General features: G+C 40.1%; 1 protein-coding gene across 12 annotated transcripts in view; it reads right to left on the bottom strand.

Moving 5' to 3' along the window:
- Window positions 1-14,548, bottom strand: part of LOC122742174 (ankyrin repeat and KH domain-containing protein 1) — a 133,563-nt gene extending 119,015 nt beyond the window's left edge. For all 12 annotated transcript variants that reach the window (XM_043986225.1, XM_043986228.1, XM_043986227.1 and 9 more), the window contains exon 1: window positions 14,065-14,548. In XM_043986225.1, coding sequence (XP_043842160.1) covers window positions 14,065-14,427 — 363 coding nt within the window. In that variant the 5' untranslated portion in view covers window positions 14,428-14,548. The remainder of the gene's footprint in view (window positions 1-14,064) is intronic.
- Between the last annotated feature and the right edge of the window lie 10,380 nt (window positions 14,549-24,928).

The raw sequence follows: 24,928 nt of genomic DNA, 5'->3' as shown, positions 1-24,928 counted from the left end.
AAATTTAAGCTCTGATACACAAGGTGTGTTTCTTCTGTGTAATCATTTAGACCATAACAGAATAAAATAAAAAGAAACCTAACATTAGTTAAGGATTCAGTTGGCAAATAATTATGATTAGTTGCTGAATACATGTGAAATGAAAAATGATCACTTCTAGCTGTTATATTTTATATTGCATTTAATTGACTATACTTGGTCAGAAAATTGTGGCTACTTAAAAAAAATAAAGTCAATACATGTGTCCCCTGCATATGTTAAAACTGCAAAAATATTGCATCAAAATTATTGAATTACCTAGTTCTCCTAACTCATTTTAATTTCACTCTTACCCTTTTCTTTAAGGAAAGATTTTCTAAAAGTCACTTTAAGGGAGAGGAGGAAGAAGTAAGAAAAGGTTCTTTAACTAAAACTGAAAGTTCTTTTAGCTGTTTAATTACAAGTTAGAATTATTTGAAAGGCACCATCATTTACTGCACAGGGATGCTGTGAAGTTTCAAAGACTGGAGCACAATTTCAGATCCAGGATAGAAGGGGAAAAAAGTGTAATGACCAATTCAGCTTTAAAAAAATATATACTCTCCCACCCCAATACTTCCAACTCAGAAATCAGGCCATCAAAAGAACTAGCATTTATTTGTCTAACCTGACTACTGTTTTCTTCTAATTTTTTCCTTCAAATTATTAGTTCCTGCCATGTCCCTTCTCCCATATGAAAAAGCATTTACAACTTTAAAAGAAAATGTTAATATTTATATATTCAGAAAAGAATAATCAGGCAGAGGTAGATGTTGAGATTTAAAAGTCATACCATGTATAAGATTTCAAATGACAAGATTTGACCTTTAACTTCTGTGTCAGATTTCACAAAATATACAGGCAAAAACCTTCAAATTTTGTATCTGTAAAATACAAGTTTATACAATTTAATGTTTTGATAAAATACTAACAGGCCTCTACTCATTTCAAGAATTAAAGATAATTTCCTGAATATTTGAAAGTATATAAAGAGGACAATCATAAAAGCATGGCACAGTAGGAGCACCAGACCTAGATAAAGGAGAACCTAACTTCAAATCCCAATTATGAAACTCTAGTTATACAACTATGAACAAGTCACTTAACCTCTTCCAGAGCCATTTTCCTCATATGTAAAATGCTATGCTTATCTTCCAAGACTGCTAGGAGGTTAAAACAGGACAATGCTTATAAAGTGCTTTCTTTCCTTCCTTCCTTCCTCCCTCCCTCCCTCCTTCCTTCCCCCCCTCCCTTTCTTTCTTTCTTTCTTAAAAATAAAGAGCTTTTGGGGCAGCTAGGTGGCGCAGTGGATAAAGCACCGGCCCTGGATTCAGGAGGACCTGAGTTCAAATCCGACCTCAGACACTTGACACTAGCTGTGTGACCCTAGGCAAGTCACTTAACCCCAACTGCCTCACCAAAAAAAAACCCCCACAACAACAACAACAACAACAACAAAATAAAGTGCTTTTCAAACTTTGAAGAGCCACATGTCAGTTATTATTTCATCTACTTAGAACATAACACTTAATACCTTAGCATGAGAGGTGCTTGAGGCAGGTATTGGTTTTGTTTTGCTTTGTAACTCTGGTGTGAACAGTAAATTTGTTGACTGAAAATAGCTGGGCTCTTTGTTGACTTTAGGAGAGGGAGCACTGAGCATTCTGTAGTATGCATACAGATTTTTTTCTTCATTTTCTTTCATGTGCTAAGATCTTCAATCTCTTACTACTATCATGAACCAAAAAAGCTGATAATTTTTTTGAGTTAACACTTGTTCTCAATCTAAGTGTCATTTAAAACAGCACCTGAAAAATTAGCCAGGTACCCTGAAAATGTGCTTCTACTTATTATTTGGTTCCCAAAATTTATTACTAGATTGAGTTAGTTTTTTAAAAACTACAGTGGCATGAAGCTAAGCACCTGATGAGGACAGCAACCAGTTAAACAAATCTATACATTGTGAACAGAAGCACTGAATACAGACAAAATTTAATGTTTTTTGAAGGATTGCAAATAAACTTTAGTACTATATAAGTTAGCACTAGCTTTGTGGACTAAGTCAATTACTAACTTCAGCTAAGGTATGCCATTTGAAGTAAAATAAACTGATGCCACTCAGATGGGCAAAGCACTGCCAGCGATTATTTTAGAGATTTTTATCTGCTTCCTCCTAAGAACAGCCCATGTAGATTAATTTTTATAAAATAAACCAAGGTACCATATAATAAGTATTGCAAACAGAGTGCTGCTATTACTAAAGTATACTTTTCCACAACTCATTTCTTGATCTTATTTGCAAGGCAAATAAGTATAGATGCTGAGTATACCAAGATACAAACAAAACTGTCCTTACCATTAGAGAGTTTACATTCTATTCAATGGAAACTAACTTGTATAAGTAAATACAAAATATACAAAGAACAAATAAAAAGTAATTGGAAGGCAGTGTTGAAAAGGGAGGGAAGTAGTTAAGATAAGGAAATTCCACACTACTAAGATTGGACACTTAGTTTCAGGCTCAAAGGGAACTAAGGATTAAAAGAGCCAGAAATGAGGGAGAGTATTCTAGGCCAGGGTTTCTTAAACTTTCTTCACTTACGACCCCTTTTTGTCTGAGAAAGGTATAAAGGAATGTAAAATAGGTATACATAACCTTTAACTGTTGTCTAATTTTTCACGAACCCCACATTCAGTTATGGGATCCCATGTGGAGTTGTAACCCACAGTTTAAGAAGTTTTGTTCTAGGTAAGGGGGAAGAGGGAGCATAGAAGAGAAGGGAATGTGGGGATCCTGTGCCAAAGAACAGAAATGAGAGGGGGTGTGTGTGAGAGAAAAAAGTGTCAAAGATAACTCAAAGGTTGTAAATCTGGCTGACTAGAAGGATGGTGGGATCCTCCACACAAAAAGGGAGGAGTTAAGAGGGGGAAAGATAATGAGTTGTTTGGGATTGTGACATAGAGGTGATGCCATGACTTGTACTGAATTGGATCTAAGTGAGGGAGGGCTGTGCAAAGTCACCAACCTCACTTTCTCCTCCAGAGTAATCTGGGTCCAGTGGCAAGATATATCAGGACGACTGGAAATGGCCTCATATGTTTGTTTATTTTTTGTTTTTGTTTTTGGCGGGGCAATGGGGGTTAAGTGACTTGCCCAAGGTCACACAGCTAGTAAGTATCAAGTGTCTGAGGTTGGATTTGAACTCAGGTACTCCTGAATTCAGGGCCAGTGCTTTATCCACTGCGCCACCTAGATGCTCCAGTTGTTTGGGAAATATTAAGTTTAAGTTGCCTCTGGGAACATCCAGGTAGAAACATCCTATATAGATGGCTGGTAACATGGGTTTTGGGCTCAGGAAAGCTGAATAAATGAAAAATCACTTAATAAGCATTTACTGTGTGCCAACGGCTGTGCTAAGTACTGGGGAGACAAATGATGAGTGACTGATATGTATATTTGGAAGTCATATGCACAAACAATAACTGAATCCACGGAAGAAAGGAAACAAGAATTTATTAAGTGGCTATTATGTGCTAGGCACTGTGCTAAATGTTTTACAAATATTATCTCATTTGATCCTTACAACAACCTTGGGAGGTAGGCACTATGACTGTCATTCCTATTTTCCAGCTGGGGAAATTGAGACAAATGGAGGTTAAGTGACTTTGCTCAGGGTCACATAGCTAGTAAATGTCTCAGGCCATATTTAAACTGAGGTCTTCCTGACTCCAGGACCAGCTTTATCCACTGAATCTCCAAGAGGTGATTAGACCAAGAGAGAGTACACAAAAAGAGAAAAGTCTCTAGCAAAGAGTCCTGGAGTATACTTACCGAAGCCCTGAAAAAGACTAGCTGTTAAAATATTTGGAGCATCAAAAAGTAGATTAACAAAGTATCAATAAGCAAGCTTCCTTTACATACAATGGTTACTCTTCCAAGTCAACTTAACTTTGATCTATGTGGTTGTCAGCTAATATTAAACCAGTTGAACTAACATTTACCAGAGCAAGCCTCTGAAATGTTAATAGGTTTACTAGTCCAGTAAAACAGAAGGTATAGAATACTGATAAAGTCAAAAGACCTGGCTTATAGATTATCTAGTTGTGATGTTAGGCACGTTGCCCCCATAGGGCTTTTTCAGGCTATTACATAGCCTACAGGACTATGGTTCTTTTATTTTTTTAATTAATTTATTTTATTTTTAATTTATGAAATAAAACAAGAATTTCAGGAACATAATACAATAAAAAAGATGATTGCACACGAAACTACAAATTTATTATACACAACTTGCTATTCCTTTTAAATATACAACACAACTGTCACTTAAATTTTTTTCCTCCTCCCATCTGAGAGATGGCTACTATTTGACATAAATAGGTGTATATGTATGTGTGTGTCTACCTATTTATCAGTTCTTTGTCTGGATGCAGATATCATCTTTCTTCATGTGTCCTTTATAGCTAATTTGGGTATCCGTGATAGTAAAAATGACTTATTTGCTCAAAGTTGTTCTTAAAACAAGACTGTTGTTACTATATACAATATTCTCTTGGTTCTGCTCTTTTAGTTCTTCATTATTTCATGGAAGTCTTTCCATGTTTTTCTAAAATTACTGAGCTCATAATTTCTTATAGCACAGTAGTATTTTATCACAATTATATACCATGACTTGTTCAGCCATTCCCCAATTGATGGGCATCCCTGAAATTTCCAGTTCTTTGCTACCACAAAGAGAGCTGCTATAAATATTTTAGAACATATGAGTTCTTTTCCTTTTTCCCTAATCATCTCTGGAAACAGACTAAATAATGGTACTGCTGGGTCAAAGGTATAAAGTTTAATAATTCTTTGGGCATAATTCCAGTTTAATCTCCAAAATTGTTAGATCAGTTTACAATTCCACCAAAAAGTAATTAGTCCTTTTATTTCAAAAAATCTCCAATAATTTGTGGGGAAGAGGGGAACATATTGCTAATTAGGGCTAACTAACCAAGTCATACTACATGAGATGGACATTACTATCCCATTTATTCAATCTGGATCTCAGAACCATTTTATTATACACTCAGATACCAGCAAAACCCTTGTATGTAAAAAAACCAAAACAAACCATTATGTTTAATGGGACCATAAGTACTCCTGATAACTTTCTAAGTCAACTTAACTGTTTTTTAAAAACACTGGGGGGCAGCTAGGTGGCACAGTGGATAGAGCACCAGCCCTGGATTCAGGAGGACCTGAGTTCAAATCCGGCCTCAGACACTTAACAATTACTAGCTGTGTGACCCTGGGCAAGTCACTTAACCCCAATTGCCCCCCAAAACCAACAAAACCAACAAAATGGTATAAGGAATTTTATTTTCTGGCCTATATCTTAGGCACTTTCAGCCTCCTAAATCCTACAAGGAATGCTTGGCCTTACATGGTTAAAGATTTCAACTAAAGTGGGTATCATATGTCAAAAGTGATTTGGAGAAAGATAATGAGTTGTATTGGGCTTTCTGAGCTTTAAAGATGCTGCAGGAACACTGAAATGGAGATGGTCTTAGAAATCAACAAGGGATAATTGACAAAAAAAAAAAATTTTAACAGAACCTATGGGGTCTGCCCAAATTGGTTAGTCATTTTCTTACTGTCTCTTAGGAGAGCTGTTAGAGACAGTTTTCAGATAAAGAAATCAAAGTTATCTATAGTCACATGAAAAAGTGACAAATGATTAGATAAATACAAATTTTTGTTTTTGTTTTTTTTTAGTGAGGCAATTGGGGTTAAGTGACTTGCCCAGGGTCACACAGCTAGTAAGTGTTAAGTGTCTGAGGCCGAATTTGAACTCAGGTACTCCTGACTCCAGGGCTGGTGCTCTATCCATTGCACCATCTAGCTGCCTCGATAAATACAAATTTTAAAAACTCTGAGGTAGCACCTATCAGATTGGCTAATATGACAGAAAAGAAAAATAATAAATGTTGGAGGGGATGTGGAAAAATTGGTACTAATGCATTGCTGGTGGAGTTATGAACTGATCCAACCATTCTGTAGCGCATTTTGGAACTATGCCCAAAGGGCTACAAAACTCTCCCTTTAGATCTAGCAATACCACTGCCAGGTCTGTATCCCAAAGAGATTTTTTAAAAAGGTGTTTGGGGGTGGGGGAAGGACCTATCTGTACAAAAATAGTTATAGCAGCTCTTTTTGTGGTAGCAAAGAATTGGGGGAATGCCTGAACAAGTTGTGGTATATGATTGTAATGGAATCTTACTAAACTATAAGAAAATGATCAAACAGTCTGATTTTCAGAAGAAACCTGGAAAAACATATGAATTGATGCAAAGTGAAATGAGCAGAACCAGGGGAACAGCAATACTGTATGATGATCAATTGTAACTGACTTAGCTATTCTCAGCAATATAATCATCCAAGACAATTCCAAAGGACTCATGAAGAAAAATGCTATCCACCTCCAGAGAAACAATTGATATAAATGCAGACTGCAGCTCATTATTTTTTTTTTCATAATTTTTTTCTCCTTTGGGTCTGTGTCTTCTTTCACAACATGACTAATATGATAATATATTTTACATGATTGAACATGTATAACCTATAACAAATTGCTTACTGTCTCAGGGAGAGAAGTGAGGAAGAGAGAAAATTTACAACTCAAAATCTTTTAAAAATGAATGTTCTAAAGGCCTAACTTCCAAAAGGGAAGCATAATGAATTGCCAAGATATTTTTTTTCCAAACTAGATAAATTTTCCTATCCAGAATAGTGTGGTAGGGTCAATGTAGAATGGTGAAATAGGAAGAATTAAGCTTAAGCTTTGGTAACCCTGAGGCAAGACCCTTAAAGCAGTGTGTTTATCTGTAAATTTAGTATAATTTTCAAACCATCTAGTCTCAAGGTTAGAGTGAAAGCATTTTGGAAACCTTACACAACACTATACTTCAGTAACAGAAGTATATGCATTTATATATCCTGTCCCAACTGATCCAAATAATAGTTCACATTTAGAGTACTTTACACTTTATAAAATGTTTTCTGTAAGAAGCCGTAACAATTCAAAAATACCATTTAATTATGATGCCATTTCATTTCAAGGTAGTGGATGACAGCAGAAATATCAAAATATAATAACCCACAACTGATTTAATGAGTTAACCAGCATTTATTGAGTGTCTGTTGTGTATAGAGCACTGTACATTCCAATAACATTTGAAAATGAGAGTACCTCACACCTTTTTGGAGAGAAAAACCTACAAATTTACCAACCAATATAGTATGTGTACTGCAACCTCATATCTTCAACATTTTACCAATCTACAGAATATTGATTTTTGTATCTATAAATCTGCTTTAAAAGCCATCAACTCTATGGTGCCGCCACAATCAAGTTACCCACATAAAGAAATATAATTATGTATATAGGCAAAAGATGATCTTTATTTTTCTCCTATGTAAATGCATAAAAGGAGATATAGAATGGGGTTGGAGTCAAGAGAACCTGGATTCAAATCCTACACCTCAGATACTTAACCGTTGTAAATTAAAGTTTTTTATTTCTCAGTTTCCTTCTTTGTAAAATGTGAAGCTTTTGAACTTAGTGGCCTCTAAGGTCCCTTCCAACTTTAAATCTGTGAACCTATGACACTCGGAGGGGGCGGGGAGAAGATGAGCAAGTCACTGAAACTCTCAGTGCTCTAGGTAACTCTCATAAAATGATTTATATTGGTGTAAAGGGAGTTTCCTCACCCAGGAGTTCCTTATATTAGTGAAACCATAGTCTAGTCCCTATCTCTATTCAATACATAGACTAAATGTGTACATGTTTCTAAAAAAAAATTTTTTTTTGCAGGGCAATGAGGGTTAAGTGACTTGCCCAGGGTCACACAGCTAGTTAGTGTCAAGTATCTGAGGCAGCATTTGAACTCAGGTCCTCCTGAATCCAGGGCTGGTGTGCACCACCTAACTGCCCCTACTTTTCTAATTTTTAAAAAATTATTCAATTTTGAAGTACGAGGTAGGCCAGTAGCTGCCTACCTTGGATGAGGAGGGACATATTTTAAAATCACTCCAAAAGGGGCAGCTAGGTGGTCAAGTGGATAAAGCACCAGCCCTAGATTCAGGAGGACCTGAGTTCAAATGCTGCTTCAGACACTTAACACTAGCTGTGTGATTCTGAGCAAGTCACTTAACCCTCACTGCCCCACAAATCACTCCCAAAACAAAAAACTACTTGGACACTGAAGCCAAGATCTTAAGTGTCAGTTCTCTGTATCTTCCTTAAATCCTACCCTAGATTATTCTTGCCTTAATTCTATCCTGTATCTAAATGCCAATATAAATTTCAATTTTTTATTGATATTTATCACCTCTTCTCAGTAGAGAATCTTACACCTACCCACAACTAGCAAATATTTGTATCAGGTGATTAATAAAAATGTTAATTTCATTTTCTTTCTTTTCTTTTTAAAGCTACTTTTGATGTTGTAGAGAAAGGCAAGCTGGTCAAAAACTAGGAATTTCCCCCATATCTATAAACTGCCTTAAAATTTGACCTGTTTAGTTTAGCTAGCTTTATTATTCTATATCAAACTAATACAACCATTTTCCCCCGTCCTTCAAAAATTATGTTTTCCCATTTGAATCCAAATTGGATTCACCTTTCTAGCTATCCACTTCACAGGGCTACTGTGGGAAAAGTGCTTTATAAATAAAAACTATTATTATTTCATCTTTCATGAAATCAGGCACTTTAAAATCAATGTTCAAAAGGCATCTAATTTTTATAACTTTCAAATCACACTCAAGTAAAACTACGCTTAAACCATTCTCATAGATTCATCTACTTCATTCCTAAAATTTTATAGAAAGCACAAATCCATTAATTTTTTAAAATTGCCTATATCTTTCACTTCAAAATTTCATTTTGAAAATTCCATTCAAATTATACTTCTTAAAAACTCAATGTTTAACCCAAAAAGAAAAAAGCATTACTTATAAGCTGCACCTTCACACAGGGGAATTTTTTCAGCATACAAACATGGCCTTCTTGTATTACTCAGTATTTTCAAATTTCTTCAAAACCTGGCCTAATATAATAGAAATTCATATTTTTTTGGTAAAAAGCTTGTAGAAAAAACTTGATTAATTCAAATTTGTAAAAAACAAGTATTTCCCCAACTGAATGCTCTTTGTTTGCAAAAGTCATCTAATATTTAAAATGTTATTCAACAAAAAATAGTAAATATCTTAAATTTACACATTTTCCCAGCATTCCTTTTTTATTTCTCTATAATCTAAACAGTAAGTGTAAACTTTAAGATGCTACTAAAATCTGTGACTCACCTTACTAGCCTGTGTAGTCTGAATAAATGTGGGGTTTTCATGATAAAGATGATAGAACCATCTTTAAGGAAAGTAGGCTCTAGAAAATATAAGATTCTAATCAATTCTCCAAAGAATAGTTCTTTGCTCTCCTCTCTGAGAGCAGCGTTTCTCTATGGTTTTCTCTTTATATAGAATCAATGAGTCTAAAAATTGGAAGTGACCTCAGTGATCTAAGCTATACTCGAATAGGCGAATTCCTTCTTATAATGACCCTGAAAAATGATCTTCAGCCTTTGCCTTCAGACCCTGGTGAAAGGAAACCCTATTACCTTCCAAAGGCAACTTACATTCATTTTGGGAAGCTCCAGTTTTATAAATGTTTCTTAAATTGAGCCTAAATTCACACATATGCATAGTATATAAAGATCTATCTTTTATTTAAATACACACAAATATACATGCATCTATATTTTATATCTTTAGACTCCAGTAGTGATTTTCATGAGTTTCTACTTAGTTTCAATTTTAATACAATTTTTAGTCTCACCTAATTGTTGAGCTCACATCCACTTAGAGAAAACAAAAATAATGATACATTTTTGATTTACAAACCAAAGAATATCATTCAGAATGTATACAACTACAATACATCTAAAAGATGACAAACGTTAGGAACTAAACTTCATAGATGACAAACAAAAATAGATCCTAAACTTCCTAAGGTTTTTTATGACTTTTATTTCTCTTTTAACCTAATAAATGTGACTACATTCATGAATGAATCCAATTTTGAACAACCTCTAAAAGAAGTGATTATTAAAAGAATTTTTCAAGCTGACCTCCACTCTAAACAATAGCTATTAATTCAATGGGATACAATTCATATTCTGACTTTTCTATTCAAGGCTCTGAATAGATAAAGAACACTCTGACAATCTATTTTATTCCAATATATGCTTCATTTAATAAATACATAACAGTTACTTACTCCTATATTTAAGGCAATAAACCCCCAAAGATCCCGATCTGGAGTTCCTAAACCTGGCATAATTCCAGTGGAAAAGTCCTATGGTATAGAGGAAAGAACACATGTGAGTGGAGTCAAAAAACCTGGACTCCAGTATTGTGTTTCTCTGGACAAGCCATTTTATCTTTCTGAGCATCAGTTCACTCCTTCACCAAAATGGAAATAATATTTGTATTTCCTCCCTCACAGAATTTTTTGAATGATCCAATGAGATACTGCAAATGTGCTAGGCTTAAAACATAAGCAATTACCATTCTGCATAGATCTTCGATTAAGTTTATTTCAAGAATGTTAGATTTCTAGATTTCCCACTTATTTGCAAACTATTTGGATAAGAAGCAAAAGGTTGTCTGACAAATTCTATATAAACTCAGTATTTTATATCTAAATAGCATGCCCTAATAAATATTTAGACTTTACATGGTAACTTGGAACTCAAAGGATTAAACACAGATACACAGGATAAGAGTTTCATCCTATCCCATGGAATAAAGAAAAAAGTACTGAGCATGTTACCTGATCAGCATAAACATGTGGTCATCTTTAAGCTTCACCCATAAGGGTGTAATGGGTGCATAAAAGATTCTTGTCTTACTCAATGGAAGACATAGGTCCTCTGGAAACTACTACTCTAACAGATGTCAGAACAAAAGTGATAAAAACACAAGTTCTTCCTGGGCAGGTCACAAGTAGTGTGCATTGGGCATCTTTTTAAAGCTCACCTCAAATTCCAATTTTACCATGAAGCCTTTCCTTCTCAGTTGGGTTATAACCGTTACCTATCAGAACATCATAAAATATTCTTTCTACTCTTCTCTAATATGCCAATCATGAATTAATTTGTATCATATTACGCATGTGTCTCATCCTCTTGCTTGAGCTCCATAAGGGTAGGGACTATGTCTTAACTAAATATATTTTTAAAATCATCTTCCCCCAGCATCGGGCACAGTGCCCAGAAAGATACTATAGGTACCTAATACCTTTGTTTAATTTAACATGTAGAAATTCAATCTCAAAACTATGGACCTATCTGGACATCAGCACCAATATCCTTAGGTACAAGGAACATGTAAGTAATTGGGCCCTTCAGCCTGAGAAAGAGAATGAGGACCTGTACCACCATCCTTTCATGGAAGCCAGGAAGTATTTCCAAAATAAAAATTTAAGCCTTGTGTCACATTAAAGATTCTAGAAAAATCACTAAACCTTTTCTCTTAAAGAACTGGGATCAAAAGGTTTTGATAACTGTTCTATAATATCCCTTAAACTGGAATAGGATAAAAAGGATCATGTGGCAACTGTATCTGTATGTAGACCACAAGTAACATTTCTTCCATTTCATATAAGAGTATCAGGGCAGGAACATATACAGAATATTCTCTTTATCAAAAAAAAAAAAAAAAGTGTCCGGAGAACTCCACTTCTTCCAATAGAGTACAAAGTAAGGGTATTCCAAAGACTAAAATTTTAGGGATACTTGAACCAAAGAAAAGCTGTTGAAACGTTTCCCTCAAATTCTGTCCAAATGACATCAAAGGTTATCATGCTACACTTGCATAGCAAGTTACAATTTTACAAAGCAATTAAGACATCTCTTTCTTCTGATCCTCACAACAACCCTGTGAGGTAGGTGGGATGGGTAATTTTTAGTATCCTATTTTACCAATAAGTCAGAGTGGTCACTTGCCTAATGTCACATAACTAATAAAATGATAGATCAAGAAATTGAATCATTAGACGAAAACTGTCTCTAATGGGATCTCTCCCATTAAAATTCCAGAATATAGCTAGGAATACTGACTTACATAATTAGGTGTTTTTATCTCTTCTTTTATCTATAATATGAAAGTCAAGGAACTTTTTTCCCCCATGACAAGCAAGGAGACTAATTCTGAGTTTTCAGGAAAAATCAAAGAATCAGTTCTCTCTTTCTCTCCGTCTCTGTCAGTCCCTCACTGCTTCCCTCTCCCTCCTCTAAAGACTTGGGAGAGCTAAATACCCATCCAAACATTTTCAATGAAAAGGGTAGAGGTTCTTAGCAAGGTGGATTATCTATAAGCCCAAGGCGTAAGTGCTCTAGACACTCCCTCCAAGCTAACTTAGGCTAAACCATGCCTACTTAAATATTAACTGCCCCACCTTTATTTCACACATTCATTAAACATTTGTTAAGTACCTACTAAGGGCAAGACACAGATATCAAAAGAGATATTAAAACACATTTCCTTAATCCTGGAGTCAAAATCTCAGCCCCAACATCCTCCTCCGCCAACCCCCCCCCACACACACACAACAAAGCAAAATACCTGGGTTGGTAAAATCCTGGTGCACTTCTGGATAAGGATTGCACCTGTGATTTCACTGATATAAGGAACTCCAGGATGAATCAACTCCCTCCAATAATGTGCACAGGCACTTCCTCTGTAACTTATAGTTTTAGAGAGTTGAGTAGAGCACCGAGAAGCTTAAATGTCTTGGAAGAGTCACTCAGCAAGTATGTGTCAGAGGCTTAATTTGAACTCAGGTCGGCCTAGCTCCAAGGCCAGCTCCCTCATCTATTCTCCTAGGCTTCTTTTTATCTTATTCTGGAAGACCCTAATTAGCATAGAATAAAAGGGACAGAGTTCTCTCTAGCCCATGAACAGTGTTTCTCTTTACAGAATCCTCTCATATAGAAGCAGAGGAACATATATAAAAAATTAAACGTGTATCTCTCTCTATATATACCAATAAAAGAAAGGGGTAGAATAGCTGAATGCATGAAACGACCCTAGTTACAAATTAAGAATGATACCACAGGCAACCTCATGTGCTAAGGAATCGTGAGAAGGGAGGGAACTCTTTGGGATCCCGTTTTCTCTAGGGTCCAAAGGGAACCCACAGGTCTCACTCTTTGGGCAGGAAATAATCCCAGAACAAGGATTTTAAAGATCCTAATGCTCCTTATGCTAAAAAGGTGCCCTAGGGTGCCAGATGTTCCTCAGGCTTCCTAAAGACCATGGGAGGTATCATTCCAAAGGGGAACAATGCACCAGCACAACTTTTCCTCTCAATCTTCATAGTGGATTCTCAACAGGACAGGAAATATTTTTCAGGGCACGTTCGGTTGTTCTTTAGAATGCCCACTTCCCATATATACCAAGACGACACATTAACTAAAATAACCTCTTAAATCCAAAGGCAAGAGAACTCATATGGCGAGCATCCAGCTCCTCAAGTTTGGGGAGGCGGGGAAAGGGGCCTTAATTCTTCTCCCCGCCGAAAAATAAAAAGTAGTGCAGGTGCTCAGCGGCAGTCCCCGATTCTACTCAGTCCCAAGGACAGGGGCACTCTGACCGACGCCCGCTCCCCCTTCAAGCCCGAAGGTGGGTGGGGGAGGGGCCATCAGGAACCCCTCAGTCCCCCGAGGGGCCGGAAGACGAAGGGCCTCAGACTGTCTCCTCTTTCCCGGAGTTCAGAGGGCGTGGGGAAGCCCGGGGAGCCCGTCCTCCCGGTCCCCAGGCTGTAAGATGGGGCCGAGTGCGCAGTAGGCCCCGCGCCGCCGCCATGGGGCCCCACTGGCTGTCAGGAGACAGCTCAGCCGAGAGAAAGAGGCAAAGCGAACTGACTCCACCACTCTACCGAGGGGGAGCAGTACCCCAGGTTATGGTGGAGGGGGTCCGGGAGGCGGAGAGAGGAGACGTACCTCCGAAACCTCATCTTCATCACTGCCGGAGCCGCCGCCACCACCGCCGCCGCCGCCGCCGCCGCCGCCACCCCCTGTCCGGAGCACGGCGGCTGCCAGCTTGAAATCCAGCGCCGAGTCCCCTCCGCTCGTGCCGCCACCTCCAGCTCCACTACTGCCGCCGCCGCCGCCACCGCCGCTACCACCGCCACCCGGCGCGGGCCCGGACTCCCCGAAGAGCCGCACGGTGCGGAGTCCCAGCCCGACCCCTCCCGGCGGAGGTGGCTCCGAGGCCCCTGCCGGGGCCGAGCGCGGAGTCACAGAGTCCAGGTCCTCCTCGAAGGAGCCGCCGCCGCCGCTCCCGCCGCCGCCGTCTGTCAGCATAGTTCGCACGCGGAGCCGGAGCCGCCGCCGAGTAGCCCGCGGCCGCCGCCGCCGCCGGTGGTCCCCGGAGCGAGAGGAGCTGCAGGAGGAAGAAGCTTCTCCTTCCCCCAGTCCCAGCAGCGCCACTAACTTCCCACAGCCTAACCTGCTGCCTCCCGCCCCCCCCACTCGCCACTGGTTGTAGAGCCCCGGCGGCCGCCGTTTATTGGCCGCGGCCGCCCGTCGCTCAGTCCCCTCGTCACGCGCTGCTCGCTGGCTCGAGGCCACCAAGCTGCGTTGAGCAGCGCAGGCCGAGGCGGTTGCGAGCGCCCACCCTCTACTCTGCGCGCGCCGACTTCCGGTCTTTCTCTGTTTTTATTGGCTAGTTTCCTTGCCCATCGCTTCCCAACCTTAATGTGGATTAGCCAGCCGTGTCGTCAGTCCTGTTGACCCCTCACAATGGGAGATTTCATTGGCGCGATGAAGTGTCGGTCATTTGGTCACCGGACGTCGCGTGACTCAATTGGCCGGTTAATGTAGCAGTCATCCCGCCCCCCATCTGAGGTGACGGGAAGGGGCTGGGGAATCCCCAATTCCGATTTCAGTGCTGGCGAGAATGACGCCCAGGGATAGGTGAGGTTTGGAGTAGTATTCACTCTCCAGTTGGTTGGGCTTTCGTTGCACTGGTCCAAAGGACCAGAGAGGGAGGAGGAAGAAGAGGGCAACGATGTTTCTAGGCGCCGCTCCGAGACAGGCGCGGAAACTATGGCCGGTCAGAGAAAGTGCACCCTATGATTGGAGGAAGGAGTGCCGTCAGTCAACGAAAGGCCCCGCCCTGCTGTCGGGCTATGATTGGAGAAACTGACCGTCAATCAGTACAAGCGAACTCCGCCTCTTGGGCAGGTGAGGCTGCACTTCCTTTCGAACCCCACCTTCCCTCATTCCCCGCTGCTTGCTGAGGCCTCTCCTCTACCATATAGGAGGCGGAGAAGTGCCAAGAAGAGGGAGAAGCTCTCAAAAGTTGCGGAAGCCACCGGCTTCCTGGGGTCCTGCCCCGCCCCCTCCCCGTGATGAGGCTTTGGACTTGGGGCGCGTGGGGCATCCTCTGGTAACCGCTCAGAGGCGTTTCCGCGGGAAGCCTTCCAGCCCCAGCCTAGATGACTCCGCCCAGGCCCCGGCGCGGGCGGCTGCGAACCCGGAGTCTTGGTCCACGCCCCTCCCCCCAGCCCTGAGCGGCAGCCGAGGCTTCGGTGTCACCTTCACTCCCCCCAGCCCCCACCCCCACGCCGGGGTGTGTTGCAATAGGCCGGGCTCCATGGGACAGCACCGACCGCGCGGCCGCTGTGGAGCAAAGGACGGGCCGCGGGAGCCCTGGGACCTCGCCCGCCCCGGGGCACAGGGTTCGGCCACAGACCCCCGACCTTACTGCCCTTCATCACTCAGGCTTGTCGGTTGTAAAAGAAAACAGGCTAAGTCGGGGCTGCTTTAAGTCTCCTCCAGAAAAAGTTGTGTGCTCTTGGCACGACGGGGAAGAAAATCCTGATCGCGGCTGATCTAGAATAAATGTCACAGTTGGAAGGGACCTCATTGGACAGCTATAGGAACTGAGCCTCGATAAATAGACCGACTTGTTTGAGGTCACACACTTAGGTAGGAGCCGAGCTAGGGACAAAATCCAGGCCTTAAGATTACCAGGTCCCTTGCTCTTTCCACTTCACCTGCCAGGCCTCTGCCCTCTTAGCCAGAGCGAGAGAGGAGCCTTAGAGAAGCTTCCGTCGCCACGTGTCCTTCGACCCAGAAAATGTCAACATGATAATAAGCTGGCCAAAGACTAAAGATTTGACACTGCTTACTGTCTTGCAACCTTAGTAAAACTTAGTTTCTATACAGCTTGGTTGTGCTGTATTGTTTCATCTGTTTTGAACTAGCAACTAAAAAATACCTTGGGAAATAGAATCTAGTAAACCAGTTTCTGCAAATATATTAGGAAACTTATGATGATTGGCAGTGTATTCATGGCATGATGATTTTTCCCCTTTATGTGAAACATTCAAATGACCCGAAAGCATATTAGATAAGCTTGTTATTTTCAGCTACTCAATGGAGTTTATACTTAATAGAAAGGAATTCTTCTGTAAATACTACACAAGAATATTAAGTTAAAGATAGTTTACTATGACTTCACATAGCACCTATGAAACATAATTATTTCATATCCTCAGTGTTTTAGATTCTTGGAGTCATATAGGTCCAGTTTATGACCCAAACTAATAACAAAAGAAACCCAACACTGCCCAACCCACTTCAAAGCTAGATGATTCAGATTCAGCATGTATACATCCTGCAACAAAAATAGGTGCTGACAAGTAAAACATTATTAGGGATGAGAGGGGTGGTCCTGCCATAACTGTTAACTCAAAACATACATTTGAACTATGTAAAAACATTGTATTTTCTATTTTATTTAAACAAGGACTCTGAATGTCAGAGACTTTTTGTTTTGTTTTGTTTTTGTTTTTAGTGAGGCAATTGGGGTTAAGTGACTTGCCCAGGGTCACACAGCTAGTAAGTGTTAAGTGTCTGAGGCCGGATTTGAACTCAGGTACTCCTAACTCCAGGGCCGGTGCTCTCTCCACTGCACTACCTAGCTGCCCCTATCTCAGAGACTTTTTAAGAATTGTATATTATACCAGGCAGACCTGGGGAAAGAAATAAATTATCTCCCTGATATGAGTAAGGTCAAAGAAGTGTAACTGCCCAGTGATCAGGAGGACACTTGGCTCAATGGTTTTACAATAGTGTGTAGTTCAAAACTTCCAAACCTACTCTTGTAATGCTGATATGTAAAATTAATATTAAACAGTAATATTTTCAATGTATAATGATAGCTCTCACATGGGCTTTAAGATTCATAGTCCTTTACATACCTTAACACAATTGATTCTCAAAACAACCCTTTTGAGGTAGGTACTATTATCCCCATTTTACATTGAAATTTAAAGCCAGGACTTTCTTACTCCAAGTCCAATGTTCTATCCACTACACAAATCAGTTTTACAGATGAGGAAACTTGTGATAGAAGGAGGGAGTGCAGTTCTGGAGAAGTGCTGGATTAGTAGTCAAAGGACCAGAGTTCACATCCCATCCCTGCTACTTCCTAGCTATGTGACTTTCAGCAAGTCATTTAACCTTTATGGACCTCAGCTTCCTTATCTGTAAAATGAAGACTGGACTAAATGATCTTTTAAGCACCATGGTAGTACCTCTCTCCTTATTTTGTGATCACCTCCTCCAATTGCAATTGATATATGTTGCAAATTCAAGATAAAGTTATAAATCTCTATCAGTATGATTTGGAATATGGCCTCAGTTTCCACATCTGTAAAAGAATGAGACGTATACTGATGTGAATATACTATAAAATCTGTTAGCAAACTAATGAAAAGATAAAACTTTGATAAGAAAGTTTGAACACAAAACCCTTTTAGATTAAAATGCGCATGAGAACAACAAATACATAGAAAAAGGATCAGAATATTTATTTGAGTATCCATGAGCTGGTATGTATAATTTTGACTCTAGTTTGACTATCATTTCAACAAATATGTGCATAGCTCTGTTCTGGCCCTGGAAAAGGAGGTCCAAAGTCTTATGTAAGACATAGGCTTTGCCTCCGTGTAGCTCATGGTTTAAGTAGAGGGTTAAGACATATAATGTGTGTGTGTGTGTGTGTGTATGTGAGTGAAAGGGGCAAAGTAGGGAGCAGCTGGTTGGTTCAGTGAATAAAGCACAGGTCCTGGATTTAGGAGGATCTAAGTTAAAAAAAAAAGAAGGGGGCAAAGTTTCCAGAAACTGTCTAGTAATCTGGCATTTTTACCTGGGTTGCTTTTTGGAGAGTGTTCAGCACTGGAAGTAGCTTTTATACCTTAAATATGTTTCTTAAATCTACATACAATTACGATGCAGCTCAAGCAAATTACACCCTTAAAACCAGTTTTAATTCTATATAATTTTAATCCATTAACAAGTATTTATTGAGTAGTTGCTATGTGAGAGGCCTGCACTAGACTCTGAGGGACATAAGGTGAATAAGACAGTGCCAATCCTCAATATAGTTGGGAACATACAACATGTGCAAAAAGCAGTAAATGCATGAGGCAATATGGTATAAAAGGAAAATTCACTGGTTTTGGATTGAGAAAACCTGGGTTCAAGTTCTGACTGCTATTTATTACCTATATGACCTTAGCCAAATCACTTAATTTCTCTTGGCCTTCAATTTCTTTCTTTCTTTTTTTTTTTTTTTGGTGAGACACTTGGGGTTAAATGACTTGCCCAGGGTCACACAGCTAGTAAGTGTCAAGTGTCTGAAACCAGATTTGAACTCAGGTCCTCCTGAATCCAGGGCTGATGCTCTATCCACTGCGCCACCTAGCTGCCCCTTGGCCTTCAATTTCTCCTCTAAAATGATAGTGTTGGTATAAATGGTCACTAAAATCTCTTCCAGATCTAAATCCTGTGACCCTAGGTATACAAATATAGTGCTATGAAAGTTTTTAAGAGAAAGAGATCACTTTCTGGTGGGGAGGACTATGGAAGAGATGCCATCTGAACTTTCCTTAAAGGATGAATATGATGCTAACAAGCAGAAATGGGAGGTAGACTGTGTAACAATTGGAATGACGCCACCTGCTGGAGACTTACTGTAGGAAAGCTCCGCCATTAGGAGAAGGCCTCTGAGGGCAAGGCCATGTGGCTTTTCTTTGGTGTCAGGAAGTGACATTTGCTTGTGGGAGGAAGAGGGGGCAAGGCTGGCTCTCTCACTTTTTTTCCTCAGGACTCTGGTGAAGAAGGGAGCTAGAAATGCACTCCCACTTTAATAGATAGATGAATCTAGGCCTTTCTCTTTCTCTTCACCAAATTCTTATTCTCCTTAATAAATGCTTAAAAGTCTAACTCTTGCTAAAGCTTATAATTTATTGGTGACCACTCATTAGATATTTTAGACAGACTAGCTAGAATTTTAGCTCTTTACAACTGCCTTTGCTGCAGAGATGAAGGACTGGTTATAGACTATTGCATACATTGCCAAATGTGTTGATTTTGCTGAACTTTTTTTCTTAATTTTTTTTTTTTACAAGGCAAGGTTCCCTGCTATGACAAGCAGAGGAACTATGGTAACAAACGAATAGAATTGGAAAAATATAGAATTTAATAAATTCCATTCTATGGCACTTTAAGGCTTACAAAGTAGTTTCCCCTTAAAGAAACCTGTGAAGTAGATAAATGGAGGGGGAGGAGTAAGAGATAAGGTTGGTTAGAGCCAGACTGTGTAGGATCTTAGATGCCAGGTTAAGTGGTTTCAGCTTTATCCTGTAGTCAATAGGGAGCCATTGAAAGTTTTTGAGCAGGGGATTAACATGATCATAACTGTGGGAATAGGAACAGCAATCTGATAATAATTTGCAAGACTAGAGGAAGAAAATAATGAAGATGGGGAGGGGACTAGTTAGGGAACTATTGAGATAGACAGTAAAATCATAGGATTATATATTTTGAGCTACAAAGGACTATAAGTCATCTAGTATATCCCCCACCCCATTTTACTGATAAAGAAATCAAGGCTCAGAGAAGTTACTTGCCATGCTCTATGTCAGACAGGTAGTAAGTAGCAGATCTAAGATTCAAATCCATGACCTCTAATTCTAAATCTCACACAGTTTTGACAGTGCTATGCCCTAAGAGATAAGGGTCTGAATTTAGGGAGATTTGGTTGAGAATGAAATTAAAGGGAAGGATTTAGGGACCATTTCAATCACTTGGACTAGATGACTGCACGTACAGGGCAAGGATGAACTAGGAGTTGAAGTTGATTCCAGGCTTTTAAGTTTAGGTGAGGGAAGGGGTAGGGAAGGGAATAAACATTTATAAACTGAGGCAAACAGAAGTTAAGTGACTTTTCCAGGGTCACACAGCTAGAAAGTCTCTAGGGACAGATTTGAACTCAGGGAGAATTTATTGCCATTGTTGTTCAGGCATTCAGTTGTGCCTCTCTCTTTGTGATCCCATGAAACATAGCACACCAAGTTCTCCTATACTCCCCTATATCTCAAAGTCTGTCCCAAGTTAATGTTCTTTGTTTCTATGATGCTATCTATGTATCTCATCCGCTGCCGTCCCCTTCTCCTTTTGCCTTCAATTTTTCCCAACATCAGGGGCTTTTTCGGTGAGTCCTGTCTTGTGTTCTGTAGCCAAAGTATTTAAGCTTTGGTATTTGACCTTCCAGTGAATAGTCTGAATTGATTTCTTTAAGTATTGACTGATTTGATCTCCTTGCTGTACAAGGGACTCTCAAAAGTCTTCACCACAGTTCAAAAGCATTGATTCTACAGTGCTCAGCTTTCCTTATAGCCCAACTCTCATATCCATACATTGTTACTGGATGTCTATGCTTTTTAGTGTGCTGTACATATTTGCCATACCCTTCTTTCCAAGGAGCAAGCATCTTTTAATTTCATGGCTGCAGTTGCCATCAGTAGTGATCTTTGAGCCCAAAGATATAAAATCTGACACTGCTTCCATTTCTTCTCCCTCTGTTTGCTGGGAAGTGTTGGGACCAGTTGTCAAGATCTTAGTTTTTTTGATGTTAAGCTTTAAGCCAGCTTTTACACTCTCCTTTCACCCTCATCAAGAAGCCTCTTAATTCTTCTTTACTTTCTGCCATCAGAATGTACACATGAGTTTGTTGATATTTCTCCTGGCAACCTTAATTCTGGCTTTTTATTCATCCAGCCTGACATTTCTAATGATGTTACCAATATGGTGGTGCCATCAACAGAAATGGAGAAATTAGGAGGTATTAGTGTGTGGGTGATGATAAGTTCAGTTTTAGACTTGTTAAAAAGTTAGTGGGACATATAGAAACAGATGTCTGACAGAGGTAAGGTCTAGAGGCCTAAAGAGGGGTTAGGTTAAAGATCTAGGTTTGGAAATTGTTCACAGAAAGGTGATAGCTGAGACTGGGAAAGTGGATGAAGTCACCAAGAAAAAGTGTAAAGAGAGGAGAAAACATCTGAGAACAATGCCATAGGAAACATCTATTTTAAGGGGCAGCAGAGAAAGGAGTCAACAAAGGAGACAAGTAAAATTAATGGGAAAATTAGGGGAACCAGGAGAATCCTATCAGCTGATGATGAACCATGTGATAATGCCAAGGATTCTGGTGACAAGAACTTTCTTTTTTAGACCTTCAGAAGATGTAGTTGTAGCACCTGAAGGAGCCAGGGTACATCTCCAGAAGTATTGCTTCCCAGTATGATAGTATCAGACAGTGCTGGAAGTATTGCTACTTCCCAAGCTCTTAGGTTCAAGGCCCTGGGCTCCCTCTATCAGGGCAGGAGGAGAGATGATGGTGGTGTTGGCTTGACTTGCCTGGCACCTATTTTCTCTTATCTCTGCTACTTCATCCAGCCTGGTTTGTATGCCCCGTGTATGTGCCAGTTGATTGGCAGTTGGTGGGACTGGCCCCTTCCCCGCTGGAGCTCCCTCCCCAGATGATGGCTGTGAGGGTGGGCTTGAAGCAAGACTGGTGGTCTTAGGGGTGCTGCCATTTGCAGGTATCTTATGTGTATTTCAGTGAAGCTCATCATGAGGTAGACCCTTGATGAACAAATTTTTTGTCCATAGCAACTCTTGAAATGTTAGAGGGAATACACACAATAATAAAACCATAAATTCCTAAGTATCAGAGTAAGAAACTCTTGTCAACAAATATTTCTTCGGAAAAGGGGAACTGTTTGATAGTCACTGGGATTCAAGTTATAATCTTGTTGAGTCATGATCAGAAATAATGATTCCACCACTTTTTCCCCCTAATCAATACTTGCCTTCATGTGCTTTGAACCCTCTGGGAAGACTGAAAAGATAAACATTGGCACTTTTGTAGTGCCCCACTTTTTTCACTCTAGTTTTAGTTAAGTGAAGGAAAGGATATTCTGTGAGCTAGAGGAAATCTAGAAGTACCTGACTGGGCCCATCACAAATTATTTAATATCAACTGGGACCTCACTGCAGCAAGGCAACCCTTTATTCTTTAATTGATTATCACAAAGGCTGTTCCAAACTCCCTTTCTTGCCTCAAGCCTTCAAGAGTTCCCTCCCTGTACCCCAAGTAAGGATATTGCCTAATACTTTACTGAGAAAATGGAGTCTGTTCACCATGAGCTCCCTCTTTTCCCCTTCCTATCACCTCAGAACCCTTTGACATTATCCCTTATGTGATGTTTAAAATCTAATGTGTGATCGCCTTATTTGCCCCCTCCCCCCACGTATGTGTAGGGGAAAACTAGCTAAGTTTACTGATAAATTCAGCAACAATTTAGGCTTTTAAGCATTTATTAAAGTAAATTAGGGGTTAACAAAGAGAGAGAGAGGGAGAAAGCCGCCTTTACCTAGCTATCCACACTTCCAAAGAGAACACGTGAAGTTCTGAAAGTCAGATCTGTCTACTCTGCCGGCCCCTGCCACCACTCGCTTGTTCCCAAAAAAGCCCATACTCAGTCCCTTTCAGTGGAAGCTTCCTGCGGGACCGCAAGAGGGGCAATCCCCCACACACAGCTCCAAGCTAATTGGCTGCTCCATTGATTGACATGACTTACAGGCAGTCTGTGAATAGACGTAGTGCCAGGCAGCTTCCGGATGCTAGTCACATGCTTTCTTTGGGGGGGGGGGGCGTCACCCTGGTCCTCACAAGGTCTTTTTCAGCAGGGGGTGGCACCCTGATTGTCACACTTATTCTCTTCTCTATTTCTTTCTTTCTTTCTTTCTTTCTTTCTTTCTTTCTTTCTTTCTTTCTTTCTTTCTTTCTTTGCGGGGCAGTGAAGGTTAAGTGACTTGCCCAAGGTCACACAGCTAGTAAGTGTCAAGTGTCTAAGGCCGGATTTGAACTCAGGTACTCCTGAATCCAGGGCCTGTGCTTTATCCACTGTGCCACCTAGCCGCCCCCTAACATATACTCTTTTTTTTTTTTAATAAAGTATTTTATTTTTTTCTCTGTTACATGTAAAGATAGTTCTCAACTTTTGTTTATACAAGCTTTCCAATTTCAGATTTTTCTCCCTCCCTACCCCCTCCCCTAGACAACAGGTAATCTGATATATATGTATGAAACATATACTCTTGATCCTATTCCCTCCCATCTTTTCCAGTGCATTGCTCCCATATTTATTCTCTCTCACTAGTCTCCAATATTTTTACTTTTCCTACAGCCTACAAACATATATCCTTAAAAGACTGCCACTGGATTGTACCTTCCCCTCAAGCTGTCATCCTATATCTCTCCTTCCTTTTACTAACTCCTATGGGGGAAAAAAAACCTCTGTACTCATAACCTCCACTTCTCAGTCCTCAACCATTTGCAGTCTGACTTCTGATCTCATCATTCAACCCAAGTTAGTTGGAAAGCAGAAGGTTACCACTTAATTGCCAAATCTGATGGACATTTTCCAGTTCTCCTCATTCTTGACCTCTTTGTCACATTGACACTGATGACCACTGTCTCTCCCTGTATAGTGATAGTCACTGTTTTCTGGGTTTTCAAGAGACTTCTTTCTTTTGGTTCTTCTACCTCTCTGTTTCTTCTTGGTCTCCTTTGCTGGATGTCCATCTCATGCCCCATGGGTATTGTGGGTAAACTTTAAGGCTCTCTTCTGGGCCCCTTTCTTTCTAATCTTTCACTCGGTGACATTAGCTACCATGCATTTAATTATGATATATCTATACATATGACTTGTAGATACCTATATACAAAGCCATAGTTGTTCTCCTAAATTCTAGTTCTACGCCATCAACAGCCTATTGGACATTTCCAACTGGATGCCCAATAGATACTTCAAACTCATAGTGTGCAAAACTGAATTGATTATCTTTCCCTTCATACCCATTCCTTTCCCAAAATTTCCTATTTCTGTTTAGTGTACCACCATCTTTACAGTCACCCAGGTTCAAAACCTAGTTTGATAGTTTGACTCTTCACTCTCCCTGACCTCATACAAATATCCATTCATGTGGATAAACATGTGAATATCTTTTGTATATACAGAAATGAATATCTGTTCATTTGCCAAATATTATCAATTCTATCCCCACAATATCTCCTTCACCCAACCCTACCTCCTTCTTGTGGGCCACCACTCTGGTTTAGTCCTTCATCACCTCTCCTTTGACTATAGCACTAGCTTCCTAATTGGTCTCCTTTAAGTACCTCCCCTGTCATTTTCCTGAAGCACAGATCTGCCCATGACACTCTCCTACTCATCAAAACCCAGTGGCTTCCTATTATGTCTGCAACTAGATATAAACTCTTCTTTTTGGCTTCTTAAACTCTTTACAAGCTGACCCCAACTTACCTTTCAATCCTATTATGCAGTTTTCCCTTCCACACACTCTACAATCTCCCCATAATGGAGTATTGGCTGTTTCTCCTACATGACATGCCATCTCCTGCCTCTGAATTGGCTATGCA

This window comes from Dromiciops gliroides, chromosome 2 (genome assembly GCF_019393635.1).
Source record: "Dromiciops gliroides isolate mDroGli1 chromosome 2, mDroGli1.pri, whole genome shotgun sequence".
Taxonomy (NCBI): Eukaryota; Metazoa; Chordata; class Mammalia; order Microbiotheria; family Microbiotheriidae; genus Dromiciops; species Dromiciops gliroides.
The sequence above is the reverse complement of the archived record's forward strand: the minus strand, read 5'-3'. Positions and strand labels throughout refer to the sequence as shown.